This window comes from Oncorhynchus mykiss, chromosome 6 (assembly GCF_013265735.2).
Source record: "Oncorhynchus mykiss isolate Arlee chromosome 6, USDA_OmykA_1.1, whole genome shotgun sequence".
Lineage (NCBI taxonomy): Eukaryota > Metazoa > Chordata > Actinopteri > Salmoniformes > Salmonidae > Oncorhynchus > Oncorhynchus mykiss.
The window spans coordinates 1,052,847-1,075,401 of record NC_048570.1 but is presented as its reverse complement, the minus strand read 5'-3'; the positions used below and the strand labels follow the sequence as shown (position 1 = coordinate 1,075,401).

At 41.2% G+C, this 22,555-nt stretch overlaps 1 protein-coding gene across 5 annotated transcripts in view; it reads right to left on the bottom strand.

The window, feature by feature from the left end:
* The window catches only part of slc4a4a (solute carrier family 4 member 4a), a 342,926-nt gene that overhangs the window by 43,188 nt on the left and 277,183 nt on the right, over nt 1–22,555 (bottom strand). For all 5 annotated transcript variants that reach the window (XM_036979187.1, XM_036979183.1, XM_036979185.1 and 2 more), the window contains 6 exons: nt 14,611–14,772; nt 12,233–12,411; nt 10,441–10,513; nt 5,900–5,968; nt 5,232–5,405; nt 4,973–5,131 (listed from right to left, as the gene is read on the bottom strand). In XM_036979187.1, the coding sequence (XP_036835082.1) occupies nt 4,973–5,131; nt 5,232–5,405; nt 5,900–5,968; nt 10,441–10,513; nt 12,233–12,411; nt 14,611–14,772 (816 nt within the window). The remainder of the gene's footprint in view (nt 1–4,972; nt 5,132–5,231; nt 5,406–5,899; nt 5,969–10,440; nt 10,514–12,232; nt 12,412–14,610; nt 14,773–22,555) is intronic.

Below are 22,555 nucleotides of genomic sequence, written 5' to 3'. Positions count from 1 at the left end.
TTAGAACTATGATAGAATCGAAAACTGATCTACAACAATGATATAACCTAACCCTGATCTCAAACAATGATGGAACTTAATCATTAACCTGATCAATGATTGTACCTAATTCTGATTTAGAACAATGATAGAATCTAAAGCCAAACTACATCAAGGACAGAATCTAAAGCTGATCTACAACAATGACATGACATTACCCTGATCTACAACAATGATTGAGCCTAACCCTGATCTACAACAATGATAGAACCAAACCCTTATCTACAACAATGATATAACATAACACACAATTTCCAACAAATGTAGAATCTAAAGCTGATCTAGAACAAAGGTGACTTAGAACAATGATACAACATAACACAGATTTAGAACAATGACAGAATCTAGAGCTGATCTACAACAACGATTTAACCTAACACTGATCTCCAACAATGATCGAATCTAAAGCAGATCTACAACAATGATTGAGCCTAACCCTGATCTACAACAATGATACAACCTACCCCTGATCTCCAACAATGATATAACCTAACCCTGATCTCCAACAATGATAGAACCTAACCCTGATCTCCAAACATGACAGAACCTAATCCTGATTTAGAACAATGACATAATCTAAAGCTGCTGATAGAACCTAACCCTGATCTAGAACAATGACCTTACCCTGATGCAGAACAATGAAGGCATCTAAAGCTGATATTGAACAATGATGGACTCTAACCATGATCTACAACAATGACAGAACCTAACCCTGATCTAGAACAATGATAGAGCCTACTCCTGATTTAGAAACATTATAGAATCTAAACCTGATTTAGAACAATGGTAGAATCTCAAGCTGATCTGAAACAATTGTAAAACCTAAACCTGATTTAGAACATTTATAAAAATGAAACAACATAACACTAATCTAGAACAAGGATATAATCTAAAGCTAATTTAGAACAATGATAAAACATAACAATGATCAAGAACAATAATAGAACCTAACCCTGATCTCCAACAATGATAGAACCTAACTCTGATCTAGAACAACGATAGAACCTAATAATGATTTAAAACAATGCTAGAATCTAAAACTGACTACAACAATGATAGAACCTAACCTTAATCTAGGATAATGATTGAACCTAATCATGATTTACAACAACAATAGAACCTAACGCTGATCTAGAACAATGATAGAATCTAAACCTGATCTACAACAATGATTGAACTTAATCCTGATCTACAGCAATGATTGAACCAAATCCTGATTTAGAACAATTATATAATCTAACCCAAATCCAGAACAATCCAAGACCTAACCCTGATCTCCAACAATGATAGAACCTAACCATGATCTTGAACAACGATAGAACCTAATCCTGTTTTAGAACAATGATAGAATCTAAAGCTGATTTAGAACAATATAATCTAAAACTGATCTACAACAATGATAGAACCTAACTTTAATCTAGAACAATGATTGAGCCTAATCCTGATTTAGAGCAATGACAGAATATAAAGCTGATCTGCAACAATGATATAACCTAACTCTGATCTCCAACAATGATATAACCTAATCCTGATATACAACAATGATATAATCTAAAGATGACCGACAACAACGATAGCACCTATTCCCTGATCTACAACGATGATAAAACCTAACCCTGATCTACAAAAATGATGTCATCTAAAGTTGATCTCCAACAATTATATCATCTAAAGCTGATCTCCAACAACGATAGAACCAAACCCTGATATCCAACAATGATAGAGCCTAATCCTGATTTAGAACAATGATAGAACCTAATCCTGATCTACAACAATGAAATCATCTAAAGCTGATCTACAAAAATTATGGAATCTAACCCTGATTTTGAAAAACGCTAGAATCTTACCCTGATTAAGAATAGCTATAGAAACTAACATTGACGTAGAACAATGATAGAAACTAACCCTGATTAACAACAATTAGAGCCTAACCCTTACTTAGAACAAAGATTAAACCTAACCCTGATTTAGAACAATGATATAACCTAACCCTAATTTAGAACAGATTTCAATTTAGAACAGATTTAGATTTAAACCATAACACTGACCTAGAACAATGATAGAACCTAATCCGGATTTAGAACAATGATGTAGAACAATGATAGAATCTAAAGCTGATTACAACAACGATTGACCCTAACCTTCATTTAGAACGATGATAGAACCTAATCATGATGTAGAACAATGATAGAATCTAAAGCTTATTTACAACAATGATATAACCTATCCCTGATCTCCTACAATGATAGAATCTAACCATGATCAAGAACAACAATAGAAGCTAATTCTGATTTTAAACAATGATTGAACCTAACCCTAATCTAGATCAATGATTTAGCCTAATCCTGGTTTATAAAGCTAAAGCTGATCTGCAACAATGATAGAACATAACCCTGATCTACAACAATGAAAGAACCTAACTCTGATCTCCAACAATGATCATCTAATGCTGATATATAACAATGTTAGAACCTAATCCTGATTTAGAACAATGATAGAATCTAAAGCAGCTGTACAACAATGATATAACCTAGCGCTGATCTACAATAATGATGTAATCTAAAGCTGATCCACAACAATGATGGAATCTAACCCTGATATAGAACAATGATAAAACCTAACCCTAATCTAGAACAATGATTGAACCTAACCCTGATCTACAACAATGATAGAACCTAACTCTGGATTCCAACAATGGTAGAATCTAAAGCTGATCTAGAACAGTGATATAACCTAACCCTGATTTAGAACAACGATAGAATCTAAAGCTGATTTACAACAATGGTACAACATAACACTGATCTAGAACAATGATAGAATCTAAAGCTAATCTACAACAATGATAGAACCTAACCCTGATCTAGAACAATGATATAACCTATCCCTGATTTAGAACAATGACAGAATCTAAAGCTGATTTACAACAATGATACAACATAACACTGATCTGGAGCAATGATAGCATCTAAAGCTTATGTAGAACAATGATAGAACCTAACCCTGATCTAGAACAATGATATAACCTATCCCTGATTTAGAACAATGACAGAATATAAAGCTGATCAGCAACAATGATAGAACCAAACCCTGCTATCCAACAATGATATAACCTAATCCTGATTTAGAACAATGATAGAATCTAAAGCAGATCTACAACAATGACATTCCCTAACGCTGATCTACATCAATGATGTAATCTAAAGCTGATCTACAACAATGATGGAACCTAACCCTGATATAGAACAATTATAGAACCTAACCCTGATTTAGAACAGTGAAGGAACCTTACCTGATCTACAACAATGATACACCACTGATCTAGATCAACGATAGAACCAAACCCTGATTTAGAACAATGTTAGAATCTGAAGCTGATTTAGAACAATGATATAATCTAACCCTGATCTAGAACAATGATTGAACCTAACCCTGATCTACAACAATGGTATAACCTCACCCTAACCTAGAACAATGACAGAATCTAAAGGTGATCTACAACAAGGATAGAATCTAAAGCTGATCTACAACAATGACTGAACCTAACCCTGATCTACAACAATGATAGAACCTAACCCTGATCTACAACAATGATAGTACCTAACCTTGATCTACAACAATGATATAACCTAACTTTGGAATCCAACAATGATAGAATCCAACGCTGATTTACAACAATGGCACAACATAACACTGATCTAGAACAATGATATAATCTAACCCTGATCTACAACAATGTTAGAACCTAACCCTAATCTAGAACAATGATTGAACCTAACCCTGACCTACAACAATGATATAACCTAACTCTGGATTCCAACAATGGTAGAATCTAAAGCTGATCTAGAACAGTGATATAACCTAACCCTGATTTAGAACAACGATAGAATCGAAAGCTGATTTACAACAATGGTACAACATAACACTGATCTAGAACAATGATAGAATCTAAAGATAATCTAGAACAATGATATAACCTATCCCTGATTTAGAACAATGACAGAATATAAAGCTGATTTACAACAATGATACAACATAACACTGATCTGGAACAATGATAGCATCTAAAGCTTATGTAGAACAATGATAGAACCTAACCCTGATCTAGAACAATGATATAACCTATCCCTGATTTAGAACAATGACAGAATCTACAACTGATCTATGACAATGATAGAACCTAACCTTAATCTAGAACAATGATTGAGCCTATTCTGATTTAGAACAATGACAGAATATAAAGCTGATCAGCAACAGTGATAGAACCAAACCCTGCTATCCAAAAATGATAGAACCTAATCCTGATTTAGAACAATGACAGAATCTAAAGCAGATCTACAACAATGACATTACCTAACGCTGATCTACATCAATGATGTAATCTAAAGCTGATCTACAACAATGATGGAATCTAACCCTGATATAGAACAATTATAGAACCTAACCCTGATTTAGAACAGTGAAAGAACCTTACCCTGATCTTCAACCATGATACAACACTGATCTAGATCAACGATAGAACCAAACCCTGATTTAGAACAATGTTAGAATCTGAAGCTGATTTAGAACAAAGATAGAACCTAACCCTGATTTTGAACACTGATAGAATCTAACCCTGATCTAGAACAATGATTGAACCTAACCCTGATCTACAACAATGATAGAACCTAACCTTGATCTACAACAATGATATAAACTAACTTTGGATTCCAACAATGATAGAATCTAAAGCTGATTTACAACAATGGCACAACATAACACTGATTTAGAACAATTATATAATCTAAAGCTACAACAATGTTAGAACCTAACCCTAATCTAGAACAATGATTGAACCTAACCCTGACCTACAACAATGATATAACCTAACTCTGGATTCCAACAATGGTAGAATCTAAAGCTGATCTAGAACAGTGATATGTCTTTAAATGCTCACATCATCTATGTCACTGTCAATGCTCCTCATCTTCTTCTTCTGCTTAGCGTCCTCCTTCTTCTTCTTGTCCTTCTCAGGGATGACATCATCCAGGAAGCTCAGCTCGTGTTGAGAGAACATGTAGTCCATTGTCTTCCTCACCGCCACCAGGGCCAGGATCTGACACCACAGGATACGTTGTTAACTCACACGCACATAAACAGAACTACCAGAAGCAGGATCTGAAGCTAGCTGGTCATTACGATCAGAGGAGACTCACCATGACAGGGAAGATAATCGCGGCCACGGTGGACTTGAGGACCCAGAGCAGTGCCAGACACAGGATCTGGATGAAGGTAAACAGGTGGACCTTCCTCAGAGGAACATGGCGCAGGTACACAAGGTCAGGCTGGTGCTTAGCTGGCATCAGGAGCAGCTGGAGACGGTCCATGAACTAGAGAGAGATGGAGGGAAGGGTAGGGGGAGAAAGAGAGATGGCGGGGAGAGAGAGAGATGGAGGGGGAGGTGGGGGAGAGAGAGAGAGAAATAGAGGGGAGGGGTGGAGAGAGAGATGAGAGAGAGATGGAGGGAGGCGTAGAGAGAGAGAGATGAAGGGGGAGGTGGGGGAGAGGGAGATGGAGAGGGAGGTGGGATGAGAGAGAGAAGGATGGGGAGAGAGATAGAGAATGACGGAGAGAATGACGGTGAGTGAGACGGAGAGAGAAAGAGATATGGATTGGGATGGGGGAGAGAGAGAGAGAGAGAGAGAAAGAGAGAGAGAGAGAGAGAGAGAGAGACAAAAGCCTAGTCAAAAAGCTCCTATTATGTATTTTCAGTTTAGTCCATATTGCAAATCATTCTGGATAAGAGCCTCTGCTACATGTAACTAATCTAACTGTAAATGTGACATGCAGGCATTGGTTCCCTCAGGTCCTGATCAGCCAATACCTGCACTCCATTAAGAGAGGCCACGCCCATGTAGAGGAACACTCCATACAGCACTGGCATGGGGATGAACTTGAAGAGAAACAGAGTTTGTATTATTGTTTTACAGTCCACAGTCGGTAGTATATTCTACAGTCCACAGTCTACAGTACATTCTACAGTCTACAGTAATCTACAATAAATTCTACATTAGTCTACATTGCAGCCTACAGTCTATAGTACTCAATAGTACAGCATACAGTCTAAAGTATATGGTCTATAGTAGACTACAATACAGCCTACAGTATACAGGCAATAGTCTACAGTAGTCTACAGTGGACTACAGTACAGCCGACAGTCTACAGTACAGAGTAAAATCTACAGTAGTCTAGATTATAGCCTACAGTCTACAGTCATCTAAAGTCTACAGTAGTCTAATGTACAGCCCACAGCCTACAATCTAAAGTCTACAGTAGTCTATAGTACAGCCTACAATGGACTACAGTACAGCCGACAGTCTATAGTACAGATTACAGTCTACAATATACAGTCTACAATCTATCATCTACTGTAGTCTACAGTACAGCCTACAGTCTACAGTAGTTTACAGTACAGCCTACAGTAGTCAATATTAGTCTATAGTACAGTCTACAGTCTATAGTGGTCTATAGTGGTCCAAAGTTGTCTACAGTACAGCCTACACTCTACAATAGTCTACAGTACAGCCTACACTCTACAATAGTCTACAGTACAGCCTACACTCTACAATAGTCTACAGTACAGCCTACACTCTACAATAGTCTATAGTACAGCCTACATTATACAGCAGTCTACTGTACAGCCTACAGTCTACAGTAGTCTACAGTACAGCCTACAGTCCACAGCCTATGGTCTACAGTAGTCTACAGCACAGACTACAGTCTATAGTTGTCTATAGTACAGAGTACAGTCTACAGTCTATGGTCCACAGTAGTTTACAGTACAGCCTACAGTCTACAGTAATCTATAGTACAGCCTGCAGTAGTCTACAGTACAGCCTAATGTGGTCTACAGTACAGACTACAGTTTACAGTCTACATTCTATGGTCCAAAGTAGTCTACAGTACAGTATACATTCTATAGTCTACAGTACAGCCCACAGTAGTCTACAGTACAGCACACAATCTACAGTAGTCTGCAGTACAGCACACATTCTACAGTACAGCCTACAGTCTACAATAAAGCCTACAGTCTACAGTAGTCTGCAGTACAGCCCACAGTCTACAGTACAGCTTTTAGTAGTCTACAGTATAGCCTACAGTCTACAGCAGTCTACAGTACAGCATAGAGTCTACAGTCTATAATAAAGCCTACAGTCTACAGTAGTCTATTGTACAGCCTACAGTCTATGTTCTACCGTAGTCTACAGTACATCCTACAGTCTACAGTAGTCTACAGTACAGACCACAGTCTACAGTCTACAATAGTATACAGTACAGCCCATAGCCCACAGTCTACAGTCTACAATAGTCTACAGTACAGAACCCAGTCTACAGTCTACAGTAGTCTACAGTACAGCCTACAGTCTACAGTAGTCTAAACTACATTTTACAGTCGTCTACAGTACAGCCTACAGTCTACAGTCTACAATAGAGCCTACAGTCTACAGTCGTCTACAGTACAGCCTACAGTCTACCATCTACAATAGAGCCTACAGTCTACAGTTGTCTACATTACATCCTAAAGTCTACAGTAGTCTACAGTACAGCCTACAGTAGACTACAGCCCATTGTGTACAGTAGTCTGTAGTACAGCACACATTCTACAGTACAGCCTACAGTCTACAATAAAGCCTACAGTCTACAGTAGTCTGCAGTACAGCCCACAGTCTACAGTACAGCTTTTAGTAGTCTACAGTACAGCCTACAGTCTACAGCCTATGGTATACAGTAGTCTAAAGTACAATATACAGTCTACAGCAGTCTACAGTACAGCATAGAGTCTACAGTCTATAATAAAGCCTACAGTCTACAGTAGTCTATTGTACAGCCTACAGTCTATGTTCTACCGTAGTCTACAGTACATCCTACAGTCTACAGTAGTCTACAGTACAGACCACAGTCTACAGTCTACAATAGTCTACAGTACAGCCCATAGCCCACAGTCTACAGTACAGCCTACAGTCTACAGTAGTCTACAGTACAGCCTACAGTCAACAGTAGTCTAAACTACATTCTACAGTCGTCTACAGTACAGCCTACAGTCTACAGTCTACAATAGAGCCTACAGTCTACAGTCGTCTACAGTACAGCCTATAGTCTACAGTCTACAATAGAGCCTACAGTCTACAGTTGTCTACATTACATCCTAAAGTCTACAGTAGTCTATAGTACAGTCTACAGTCTACAGTAGTCTACAGTACAGCCTACAGTAGACTACAGCCCATAGTGTAGAGTAGTCTACAGAACAGACTACAGTCTACAATTTACAGTATACACTCTACTGTGTATGGTCTACAGTAGTCTACAGTACAGCCTTCAGTCAACAGTATACAGCACAGCCTACAGTCTACAGTAGTCTACAGTACAGTTAAGTCTACAGTAGTTTACAATACAGCCTACAGTCTACAATTATTGGTCCGCAGTAGTCTACAGTACAGCCCACAGTCTACAGTCGTCTGCAGTATAGGCCACAGTCTACAGCCTATGGTATACAGTAGTCAAAAGTACATTCTACAGTCTACAGTACAGCCTTTAGTAGTCTACAGTACAGTCTAGTCTACACTAGTGTCATGACGTTGGCCTGGGGGATAGGTTTATGACAGTCATAAATACCTCTTTCCCCCTTTTTCCTCTCTCTACCCTACTGACGTTACATTTGCAAAACCCTTGGTTAACATAGAGATTCTGGGAACATCAGAAGGTGGGGGGAAATGAACTATATTGTGGTAATCCGACCAATGGAACATATGCGGTGGTACTTAATGAATATGATGTCAGTTCGGTTGTCATCTGAGACATTCTCATCAATGATAAGATGACAAACTCTACAGTGGAAAGTCTACACATCAGAGTTATCAGATTCACATGGAATTGTTGTTCAATTTAAATGTTTGAATATGAAATTATTAATGATGGGATGAATGTGATTTTAGCTTCTAAAATGTGGGATTTGGGTTTTCATAAAATAGGGCTCTGCTCAATCAGTGGCCAGCCCCTGTGAAGGGACATGGGCTATAAAACTTTTCAAACACGCCCTCCTCTCCCTTCCTATATAAAGCCTTGACGACAATATAACTTCCAGTTCCGAGGATGTGAGGACGACGGTCCAATGTCAGAATGGTTCAGATAATAACTACAGAACGAAGCCAACATCAGCATGAGCTTTGGTTGCGAATGGTATGAACTTTGAACTCTTATTCACTATAGAAGTGATACCTCCTAGCTGTAGAGTAAGCAACAGCAGATGCAAACGAGGGTTAGGGGGGAACAGACAGAGTATCCCGTCTATCACACAACAACGTTACTACAACGTATCCAGTTGACCACCAGAGACATTCTTCAAAGGACAAAGGACTCGGTTTGGCAACACGGCCTTCCATCTACCACTAAATATTTATTGCATTTTCCTTTTCCAAATGGGCGGTAATTTAGAATGCATAAGATTCTGTATTTACGATAGCACAGCTTCGCCCTTTGTTCCTCAGTCTTCCCGCTCTTTCACTCAAACCCAGCCCTTTTCTTTTGAGTAACCAGCTGTCATATCTGTTCCGCCCGCTAGGGACGTTTTCCTTTATGACGTAATTTGTAATCAAGTTATGATTGAATTATGTGTATGTGTAATTCTGTGTGATTAGTTAGGTATTTAGTAAATAAATAATTAAACCCAATTTTGTATTGCTGATTCAACTTGTTAGCCAGGGTTCGTGCAGATAAACAAGAATTTACAAATTTCAGATGAGACGGAGTTAAGATGACGATTAATATTGACTGCTATTGATGTAAAATATTACTTGGTCTTTAAGAGTTTATTCGCAAGATAACAGCTCCATAAATATTCTAGCTAATTACATTTACATGATTAGCTCAATCAGGTAATATTAATTACGGATAAATTATTTTATAGAATAGCATGTCATATCACTTGATCCGGCATAGCCAAAGACACGACACTAGTCTACAGTACATAACACAGTCTACAGTCTACATTAGTCTACAGCACAGTCCACAGTCTACAGTATTCTACAGTGCATAATTCAGTCTACAGTCTACAGTGGACTACAGTCTACAGTAGTCTACAGTACAGCCTACAGTCTACAGTAGCCTACAGCACAGCCCGCAGTCTACAGTATACAGTCGTCCTCAGTATAGCCCGCAGTCTACAGTATACAGTAGTCTACAGTACAGCCTACAATCTATAGTATACAGTTGTCTACAGTATAGCCCGCAGTCTACAGTATACAGTAGTCTACAGTACAGCCTACAATCTATAGTATACAGTTGTCTACAGTATAGCCCGCAGTCTACAGTATACAGTAGTCTACAGTACAGCCTACAGTATACAGTATACAGTAGGTAGGTACATACCTTGAGGATGGGAGACATAAAGACAGACAGCCCCGTCAGAATGAATACACACACACCAGTGACTCTCTGCTCCCTAGGGAAAACATACACATAGCTTTGGTTATGCACACAAACACACACACACAGTAACCAATAGAGATTTCATCTATATTTTTCGTAGCTGTTGATTTACCACCAAAAAACCTATGCCGGCATTAAGACCGCACTCAACGGTCTTAGGGCCATAAGGAAACAAGAAAACGCTCACCCAGAGGCAGCCTTAATGCAGGACAACTGAAATCCATTTTACCTCATTTCTACCTGCATGTCACCTGTGTAACTAAGAGGGAAAAAAACTCTAGACCACCTTTCCACACACAGAGACGCATACAAACCTCTCCCTCGCCCTCCATTTGGCAAATCAAGCATACCACCATAGTCCCTGTGCCCAAGAAGACCAAGGTAACCTGTCTTAATGACTACCGCCTGCAGCACTCACATCTGTAGACATGAAATGCATTGAAAGGCTGGTCATGGCTCACATCAACACCATTGTCCCAGACACTCTGGAACAACTGCCCATACCACCCCTAGAGATCCACAGATGATGCAAACTCTACTGCCCTCCACATTGCCGTCACCCACCTGGACAAAAGGACAATCTGTGTGAGAACACTGTTCATTGACTACAGCTCAGCATTTAACACCATAGTGCCCTCCAAGCTCAACTCTAAACTAAGGACCCTGGGATTAAACACCTACCTCTGTAACTGTATCCTAGACTTCTTGATGGGCCGGCCCCAGGTGGTGAGGGTAGGTAACAACATATCCTCCACACTGACTCTCCACACGGGCCCCCCACCCCTGCTTAGTCTCCTCCTGTATTCCCTGTTCACCCACGATTGCTTGGCAGCGCACGACTCCAACACCATCATTAAGTTTGCAGAAGACACGGTGGTGGTAGGCATCACCGGTGACCATGAGACAGCCTACAGGGAGGAGGTCAGAGACCTGGCAGTGTGGTGCCAGGACAACAAGCTCTCCTTCAATTTCAGAAAGCTAAAGGAGTTGATCATGGACTTCAGGAAAAGGAGGGCCAAGCATGCCCCAATCCACATCGATAGGCTGTAGTGGTGCGGATTGAGAGCTTCAAGTTCCTCTGTGTCCACATAACTAAAGAATTATCATAGTCCAAACACACCAACACAGTCATGAAGAGGGCATGACAATGCCCCTTCCCCCTCAGGAGGATGAAAAGATTTGGCGTCTACAGCTGCACCATTCAGAGCATCTTGACCAGTTGCATCACTGCTTGGTATGGCAACTGCTAGGCATCCGACCGTAAAGTGCTACAGAGGATGGTGCATACGGCCCAGTACATCACTGGGCTAAGCTTCCTGCCATCCAGGACCTATATACTAGGCAGTGTCAGAAGAAGGCCCTAAAGACTCTCAAAGACTAGAGCCACCCAAGTCATAGTCTGTTCTTTCTGCTACCGCACACCAAGCGGTACCGATGAACTAAGTCTGAAACTAACAGGACGCTGAACAGATTCTACCCCCAAGACTGATAAATAGTTAACCAATAGCAGCTACCTGGAATATCAGCATTGACACCCTATGCACTAACTATTTAAATTAACACTGCTGTTACCGTTTATTATCTGTCCTGTTGTCTAGTCGATTTACACCTACCTGTATGTACATATCTACCTCAATTACCTAGTACCCTTGCACATCGACACAGTACTAGTCTACACCTGTTGTATACGACTCATGTGACAAATCAAATTTGATTTTGTCATCATGCTCACCTCACTCCCAAGAACTTGGGCATTTCTCCAGGGGCGGATGTCTCTGTCTCCATCTTCAGACTGTCTATGTGAGCGATTGAGATGACCGTCGCCGCCACGTACCATGGCAACCCCATGAAGGAACATACAATCATCAGAACTGCAACCCAGAACAGGTCCAGGTGGTAGCCTGCGCCTTTCTGTTAAGAGGACAGCAGACGTTAAAACACAAACACACGGAGACCCTGGGATGTCCTACCTTCAGACTATTGATCTACTGCCCTGTCCTACCCTTAGACTATTGAGACCCTGTCCTACCTTCAGACTATTGAGAACCTGCCCTATAAAACCTTCAGACTATTGAGACCCTGCCCTATAAAACCTTCAGACTATTGAGACCCTGTCCTATAAAACCTTCAGACTATTGAGACCCTGTCCTACCTTCAGACTATTGAGACCCTGTCCTACCTTCAGACTATTGAGACCCTACCCTGTCCAACCTTCAGACTATTGAGACCCTGCCCTATAAAACCTTCAGACTATTGAGACCCTACCCTGTCCAACCTTCAGACTATTGAGACCCTGCCCTATAAAACCTTCAGACTATTGAGACCCTTCCCTATAAAACCTTCAGACTATTGAGACCCTGTCCTACCTTCAGACTATTGAGACCCTGCCCTATAAAACCTTCAGACTATTGAGACCCTGTCCTATAAAACCTTCAGACTATTGAGACCCTGTCCTATAAAACCTTCAGACTATTGAGACCCTGCCCTATAAAACCTTCAGACTATTGAGACCCTGTCCTGTCCTACCTTCAGACTATTGAGACCCTGTCCTATAAAACCTTCAGACTATTGAGACCCTGCCCTATAAAACCTTCAGACTATTGAGACCCTGTCCTGTCCTACCTTCAGACTATTGAGACCCTGCCCTATAAAACCTTCCGACTATTGAGACCCTGCCCTATAAAACCTTCAGACTATTGAGACCCTGTCCTATAAAACCTTCAGACTATTGAGACCCTGTCCTGTCCTACCTTCAGACTATTGAGACCCTGTCCTGTCCTACCTTCAGACTATTGAGACCCTGCCCTATAAAACCTTCCGACTATTGAGACCCTGCCCTATAAAACCTTCAGACTATTGAGACCCTGTCCAATAAAACCTTCAGACTATTGAGACCCTGTCCTGTCCTACCTTCAGACTATTGAGACCCTGTCCTACCTTCAGAATATTGAGACCCTGCCATATAAAACCTTCAGACTATTGAGACCCTGTCCTACCTTCAGACTATTGAGACCCTGCCCTATAAAACCTTCAGACTATTGAGACCCTGTCCTATAAAACCTTCAGACTATTGAGACCCTGCCCTATAAAACCTTCAGACTATTGAGACCCTGCCCTATAAAACCTTCAGACTATTGAGACCCTGCCCTATAAAACCTTCAGACTATTGAGACCCTGTCCTCTCCTACCTTCAGACTATTGAGACCCTGCCATATAAAACCTTCAGACTATTGAGACCCTGTCCTGTTCTACCTTCAGACTATTGAGACCCTGCCCTCTCCTACCTTCAGACTATTGAGACCCTGCCCTCTCCTACCTTCAGACTATTGAGACCCTGTCCTATAAAACCTTCAGACTATTGAGACCCTGTCCTCTCCTACCTTCAGACTATTGAGACCCTGCCATATAAAACCTTCAGACTATTGAGACCCTGTCCTGTTCTACCTTCAGACTATTGAGACCCTGCCCTCTCCTACCTTCAGACTATTGAGACCCTGCCCTCTCCTACCTTCAGACTATTGAGACCCTGTCCTATAAAACCTTCAGACTATTGAGACCCTGTCCTCTCCTACCTTCAGACTATTGAGACCCTGTCCTGTCCTACCTTCAGACTATTGAGACCCTGTCCTGTTCTACCTTCAGACTATTGAGACCCTGCCCTCTCCTACCTTCAGACTATTGAGACCCTGTCCTATAAAACCTTCAGACTATTGAGACCCTGTCCTCTCCTACCTTCAACTATTGAGACCCTGCCCTCTCCTACCTTCAGACTATTGAGACCCTGCACTATAAAACCTTCAGACTATTGAGACCCTGCCATATAAAACCTTCAGACTATTGAGACCCTGTCCTGTCCTACCTTCCGACTATTGAGACCCTGCCCTATAAAACCGTCAGACTATTGAGACCCTGCCATATAAAACCTTCAGACTATTAAGACCCTGTCCTACCTTCAGACTATTGAGACCCTGTCCTGTCCTACCTTCAGACTATTGAGACCCTGCCCTATAAAACCTTCAGACTATTGAGACCATGTCCTATAAAACCTTCAGACTATTGAGACCCTGTCCTGTCCTACCTTCAGACTATTGAAACCCTGCCCTTTCCAACCTTCAGCATGTGCTCCTTCCTGTTGACGATGACAGCGGTTATCTGCTGGTCCATGAAGAGTAGGATTGTGACCAGCAGGGCAGGCACCGCTGACACCACGTACACCCACCAAGGATTGCCTCCGAACGGGGGAACAAACCAGCCACGGTTGGGGCTCGTTGGCTGGAGGGGGAGGAACAGAGAGCAGGGCTTACAAAAACACACATCGACAAGCAAACAGCACACATCGACAAGCAAACAACACACAGACAAGCAAACAACACACAGACAAGCAAACAACACACATAGACAAGCAAACAACACACATAGACAAGCAAACAACACACACAGACAAGCAAACAACACACAGACAAGCAAACAACACACATAGACAAGCAAACAACACTCATAGACAAGCAAACAACACACATAGACAAACAAACAACACACATCAACAAGCAAACAACACACATCGACAAGCAAACAACACACAGACAAGCAAACAACACACATAGACAAGCAAACAACACACATAGACAAGCAAACAACACACATAGACAAGCAAACAACACACATAGACAAGCAAACAACACACATCGACAAGCAAACAGCACACATCGACAAGCAAACAACACACAGACAAGCAAACAACACACAGACAAGCAAACAACACACATAGACAAGCAAACAACACACATCAACAAACAAACAACACACATCGACAAGCAAACAACACACATCGACAAACAAACAACACACATCGACAAGCAAACAACACACATCGACAAACAAACAACACACATCGACAAATAAACAACACACATCGACAAGCAAACAACACACATCGACAAGCAAACAACACACATCGACAAGCAAACAACACACATAGACAAGCAAACAACACACATCGAAAAGCAAACAACACACATCGACAAGCAAACAACACACATCGAAAAGCAAACAACACACATCGAAAAGCAAACAACACACATCGACAAGCAAACAACACACATCGAAAAGCAAACAACACACCGACAAGCAAACAACACACATCGAAAAGCAAACAACACACATCAAAAAGCAAACAACATACATTGACAGGCAAACAACACACATCGACAAGCAAACAACATACAAGTAATAACACACATAGACAATAACACACATGGACAATAACACACATAGACAAGTAGAACACATAGACAAGTAACACACATAGACAAATAGAACACATAGACAAGTAACACACATAGACAAGTAGAACATATCAATAAGTAATAACACACATAGACAAGTAATAAGTAATAACACACATAGACAATAACACACATAGACAAGTAACACACATAGACAATAACACACATAGACAATAACACACATCAACAAGTAATACCACATCAACAAGCAATAACACATCAAAAGTTATAACACACATAGACAAGTAGAACACATAGACAAGTAACACACATAGACAAGTGACACACATCAACAAGTTATAAGTTATTGAAAGTATTCAGACCCCAGGACTTTTTCAAGTCAAATCCAATTTTATTTGCCACATGCACCGAAAACAACAGGTGTAGTAGACCTTACAGTGAAATGCTTACTTAGAAGCCCTTAACCAACAATTCAGTTTTAAGAACAATAAGTGTTAAGTAAAAGTAAAAAATGGATAATGAAAAGATAAAAATAACAAATAGCAGCAGTAAAATAACAATATCGGGGCTTTATACAGGGGGTACCGGTACAGAGTCAATGTGCGGGGCACAGGTTTGTTGAGGTAATTGGTGGGGGCACAATGCAAAGTCTGGGTAGCCATTTGATTAGCTGTTCAGAAGTTTTATGGCTTGGGGGTAGAGGCAGTTGGACCTAGACCTGGTGCTCCAGTACCACTTGCCATGCGGTAGCAGAGAGAACAGTCTATGAATAAGGTGGCTGGAGTCTTTGATAATTTTTAGGGCCTTCCTCTGGCACCGCCTGGTATAGAGGTCCTGGATGGCAGGAAGCTTGGCCCCAGTGATGTACTGGGCTGTACGGACTACCCTCTGTAGTGCCTTGCGGTCGGAGGCCAAACAGTTGCCATACTAGGCAGTAATGCAACCAGTCAGGATGCTCTCAATGGTGCAGCTGTAGAACTTTTTGGGGATCTCAGGACCCATGCCAAATCTTTTCAGTTTCCTGGGGGGGAATAGGCTTTGTTGTGCCCTCTTCACGACTGTCTTGGTGGGTTTGGACCATGATAGTTTGTTGGTGATGCGGACACCACCTATTTTTCTTGTAGTCCACAGTCATCTCCTTTGTCTTGATCAGGTTGAAGGAGAGGTTGTTATCCTGGCACCACATGGCCAGGTCTCTGACCTCCTCCCTATAGGCTGTCTCATGCCTACCACTGTTGTGTCGTTGGCAAATTTAATGATGGAGTTGTGCATGGCCATACAGTCATGTGTGAACCGGGAGTACAGGAGGTGACTAAGCATTCCACACTGAGGGGCCCCCGTGTTGAGAGTAAGAGAGGCAGATGTGTTGTTACCTACCCTTACCACCTGGGGTGGTCTGTCAGGAAGTCCAGGATCCAGTTGCGGAGACAGGCATTTAGTCCCAGTGTCCTTAGCTTAGTAATGAGCTTTGAGGGCACTATGGTGTTGAACGCTGAGCTGTAGTCAATGAATAGCATTCTCACGTAGGTGTTCCCTTTGTCCAGGTGAGAAAGGGCAGTGTGGAGTGCAATAGAGATTGCAACATCTGTGGATCTGTTGGGGAGGTATGCAAATTGGAGTGGGTCTCGGGTTTCTGGGATAATGGTGTTGATGTGAGCCATGACCATTCTTTGAAAGCACTTCATGGCTACAGATGTGAGTGCTACAGGTCAGTAGACATTTAGGCAGGGACTATGGTGGTCTGCTTGAAACATGTTTGTATTACTGACTCTGTCAGGGACAGGTTGAACATGTCAGTGAAGACAATTGAAAAGTAGCGTTAGTTTCCTCTCGTCCTCTATTGAAAACCGATAGACCCGTCTTCAATTTGATTGATTATTAATGTTTAAAAATACCTAAAGTTGTATTACAAAAGTAGTTTGAAATGTTTTGGCAAAGTTTACAGGAAAATTTTGAGATATTTTGTAGTGATGTTGTGCAATTTGGAAGCTGTTTTGTTCTGGATCAAACGCGTCAAATAAATGGAAATTTTGGATATATATTTTTGGAAATTTTGGACATTTTGGACAATTTTGGAAATTTTGGACATATTGGAGTGCCAACAAAAGAAGCTCGTCAAAGGTAAGGCATGTTTTATATTTTATTTCTGTGTTTTGTGTAGCGCCTGCAGGGTTGAAATATGCTACTCTCTTTGTTTACTATTGTGCTATCATCAGATAATAGATTCGTATGCTTTCGCCGAAAAGCCTTTTTAAAATTTGACATGTTGGCTGGATTCACAACAAGTGTAGCTTTAATTTAGTATCTTATATGTGCTGCATTTTCCCTGGCCTTTGGCCAAGTATACCATTTTTTTAACCTTTATTTAACTAGGCAAGTCAGTTAAGAACAAATTCTTATTTTCAATGACGGCCTAGGAACAGTGGGTTAACTGCCTGTTCAGGGGCAGAACGACAGATTTGTACCTTGTCAGCTCGGGGGTTTAAACTTGCAACCTTCCGGTTACTAGTCCAACGCTCTAACCACTAGGCTACCCTGGCGCCCCGTAAGAAGTTTTTAAAGGTCTTACTGACATCGGCTGCGTAGAACGTGATCACACAGTCGTCCGGAACAGCTGATGCTCTCATGCATGCTTCAGTGTTGCTTGCCACAAAGCGAGCATAGAAGTTATTTAGCTCGTCTGATAGGCTCGTGTCTCTGGGCAGCTTGCGGCTGTGCTTCCCTTTGTAGTCTCTAATATTTTGCAAGCCCTGCCACATCCGACGAGCCTCGGAGCCAGTGTAGTACAATTCAATCTTAGTCCTTTATTGAGGCTTTGCCTGTTTGATGGTTCGTCTGAGGGCATAGCGGGATTTCTTATAAGAGTTCAGGTTAGAGTCCCGGCAGCTCTACCCTTTAGCGCAGTGCGGGTGTTGCCTGTAATCCATGGCTTCTGTTTGGAGTATGTAAGTACGGTCACTGTGGGGACGACATCATCAATGCACTTATTGATGAAGCCAGTGACTGATGTGGTGGCCTCCTCAATGCCATTGGAAGAATCCCGGAACATATTTCAGTCTGTGCTAGCAAAACAGTCATGTAGCTTAGGATCTGCTTCATCTGACCACGTCTTTATTGACAAAGTCACTGGTGCTTCCTGCTTTAGTTTTTGCTTGTAAGCAGGAATGAGGAGGATGGAATTATGGTCAGATTTGCCAAAATGGAGGGCAAGGGAGGGCTTTGTACGTATCTCTGTGTGTGGAGTAAAGGTGGTCAATAATTGTTTTCCTCTGTAGAGGTAATAGACAGCTATGAGAAATATAGATGAAAACTTTCTTGGTAAATAGTGTTGTCTACAGCTTATCATGAGACACTCTACCTCAAGCGAGCAAAACCTTGAGACTTCCTTAAAACTTGTTGGGGATAGGGGGCAGTATTTTCACTTTGGATGAATTGCGTGCCCATAATGAACTGCATCCTACTCTGTCCTAGATTGCTAATATATGCATATTATTAGTACTATTGGATAGAAAACACTCCGAACTTTCTAAAACTGTTTGAATTATGTCTGTGAGTATAACAGAACTCATAGGGCAGGCAATCTTCCAAACAGGAAGTGAAATTCTGAAAGCGGGTCTAATTTTAAGTCATCGCCTCTTCACTTCCAAATAAGATATGGATCTGTTAGTACTTCCTACGCCTTCCACTAGATGTCCTCATTCAGTAGAACGTGGAATGGAGCCTCTGGTGTGAACTTTGACCAAATGGGAGGGGAATGTCCTGGCAGAATGCAATTTCCCTGCTGCGCATTTGTCTGTTGTTATCACCATCGTTCCATTTGGCAGCAGATGAAAACGTATGCTCCGGTTGGAACGTTATTGGATATATATGAAAATAACATCCTGAAGATTGGTTCTCTACTTAGTTTGACCAGTTTATTCGACCTGGAATATATATTTTTTAAGTTTTCGTCCGAGTTCTCCTGGACCAGCAGTCAGCTTTTGGGCACATGAGCTGAAAGTGCTAGCATGTGCAGCTAATTGGACACAAGTATTGGACTTATGGAACAAAACAATGATTGATTGTGGAACTAGGACTCCTTGCACTGCATTCTGATGAAAGATCATCAAAGGTAAGAGAATATTTATGATGTCTTCACAAGGTTTTCACACACTGTTGCTGGTATTTTGGCCCATTCCTCCATGCAGATCTCCTCTAGAGCAGTGATGTTTTGGGGCTGTTGCTGGGCAACACGGACTTTCAACTGATTCCAAAGATTTTCTATGGGGTTGAGATCTGGAGACTGGCTAGGCCACTCCAGGACATTGAAATGCTTCTTACGAAGCCACTCCTTCGTTGCCCGAGCGGTGTGTTTGGGATCATTGTCATGCTGAAAGACCCAGCCACGTTTCATCTTCAATGCCCTTGCTGATGGAAGGAGGTTTTCACTCAAAATCTCACGATACATGGCCCCATTCATTATTTCCTTTACACGGATCAGTCGTCCTGGTCCCTTTGCAGAAAAACAGCCCCAAAGCATGATGTTTCCACCCCCATGCTTCACAGTAGATATGGTGTTCTTTGGATGCAAATCGGCATTCTTTGTCCTCCAAACACGACGAGTTGAGTTTTTACCAAAAATTTATATTTTGGTTTCATCTGACCATATGACAATCTCCCAATCTTCTTCTGGATCATCCAAATGCTCTCTAGCAAACTTCAGACGGGCCTGGACATGTACTGGCTTAAGCAGGGGGACACGTCTGGCACTGCAGGATGAGTCCCTGGCGGCGTAGTGTGTTACTGATGGTAGGCTTTGTTACTTTGGTCCCAGCTCTCTGCAGGTCATTCACTAGGTCCCCCGTGTGGTTCTGTGATTTTTGCTCACCGTTCTTGTGATCATTTTGACCCCACGGGGTGAGATCTTGCGTGGAGCCCCAGACCGAGGGAGATTATCAGTGGTATTCTATGTCCATTTCCTAATAATTGCTCCCACAGTTGATTTCTTCAAACCAAGCTGCTTACCTATTGCAGATTCAGTCTTCCCAGCCTGGTGCAGGTCTACAATTTTGTTTCTGGTGTCCTTTGACAGCTCTTTGGTCTCTGCCATAGTGGAGTTTGGAGTGTGACTGTTTGAGGTTGTGGACAAGTGTCTTTTATACTGATAACAAGTTCAAACAGGTGCCATTGATACAGGAGGACGGAGAAGCCTCTTAAAGAAGTTACAGGTCTGTAAGGGAATACCCCCCTGATTTGGACAAAAACAAATGGCGGGATATTGGCATTGGACAAACCATATACACGATGGTCAATACCACCCAATTTGGCGTTGATTCATGCAAAGTATATTGCAAATGCCATATGGCAATTGCCAATTGTAACACTTCAAAATTCCAATAGGGGGCGTGTGCGTTCCACCGGGGCATTTCATATTGCAAATGGCACCCAAGTCAACATCCAAAAGCCAAATTTTGAAAAATGAAATTTAAAAAAAAAAACTTAAAACCCCTTAAAAAAGTGCTTTCTGGACCTTTTTTCGAAATTCTTTCGAGTTTTTTGTCAATTACACATGTGTAAGTACTGTATGAGTATACTTTTGTCATCATATATATATATTTTTTAACCTGTTAGATCTACCCCCCCCTTTTTTGAAAATTCTGTTAAAAATCGCGCAACTTTTCAGCGTCCTGCTACTCATGCCAGGAATATAGTATATGCATATGATTAGTATGTGTGGATAGAAAACACTCTGAAGTTTATAAAACTGGTTAAATCACGGCTGTGACTATAACAGAGCGTGTGTTTCATTGAAAAACGCAAGAAAAACTGCTCTCTGAAAGCAAAAAATAATTTCCATAAGTCACTTCCACCAGTTGTTAAAGGAGAACAGAATTTAATGGGAATTTGCCTGCACCGTCTACAAATTCCGCACGATGGCGCCATTGTACTAATTTTCAATCGAATTAATTGTTGGAAAATCCATCTGTCTGACCCCAAGTTCTCCAGTCTTCACCCGGATGCAGTTCAGAGAGAGATCAGATTGCATTGTTTTTGAAGTGAGGACCTATTGAAGAGACATCGCCCTGTAATCGTTTTGATAGATTATAAACGTTTACTAATACCTAAAGTTGGATTACAAAAGGATTTCGAAGTGTTTTGTGAAAGTTTATCGTCGACTTTTTTAATTTTAAAAAATTACGCAGCGTTTAAAAACGATGAATTTTTCTGAATGACACTACTTCTATACAAAGCTATTTTGGGTATATATGGACCGATTTAAACGAAAAAAAGACCCAATAGTGATGTTTATGGGGCATATAGGAGTGCCAAGAAAGAAGCTCGTCTAAGGTAATGAATGTTTTATATTTTATTTCTGCGTTTTGGGTAGCGCCGTCTATCGCAAAATCTGTTGTTTACGTGTCGAGCTGGCATTTTGGGGGGTGCATGCTATCAGATAATAGCTTCTGATGCTTTCGCCGAAAAGCATTTTAAAAATCTGACTTGCTGGCTAGGTTCACAACGAGTGTAGCTTTAATTTAATACCCTGCTTGTGAATTTTGATCAAGGTTTGAGTTTTAACGAGTACATTTAGCATTTAGCGTAGCGCATTTGCATTTCCAGGTGCCTACTTGGGACATGTGCGTCTCAAGTAGATTCAAGAAGTACATGCGCATAAGGCATATTTTTTGTCCATTTGCAATATGATTTCATAGGAAGTCAAAAGTCAAAAGTCAAAAATGTCAAAATTTGGTAAAAAACTTCACACATCCTTAAAAAAGTGCTTTCTGGACCTTTTTTCAAAATTCTTTCGATTTTTGTGTCAATTACAC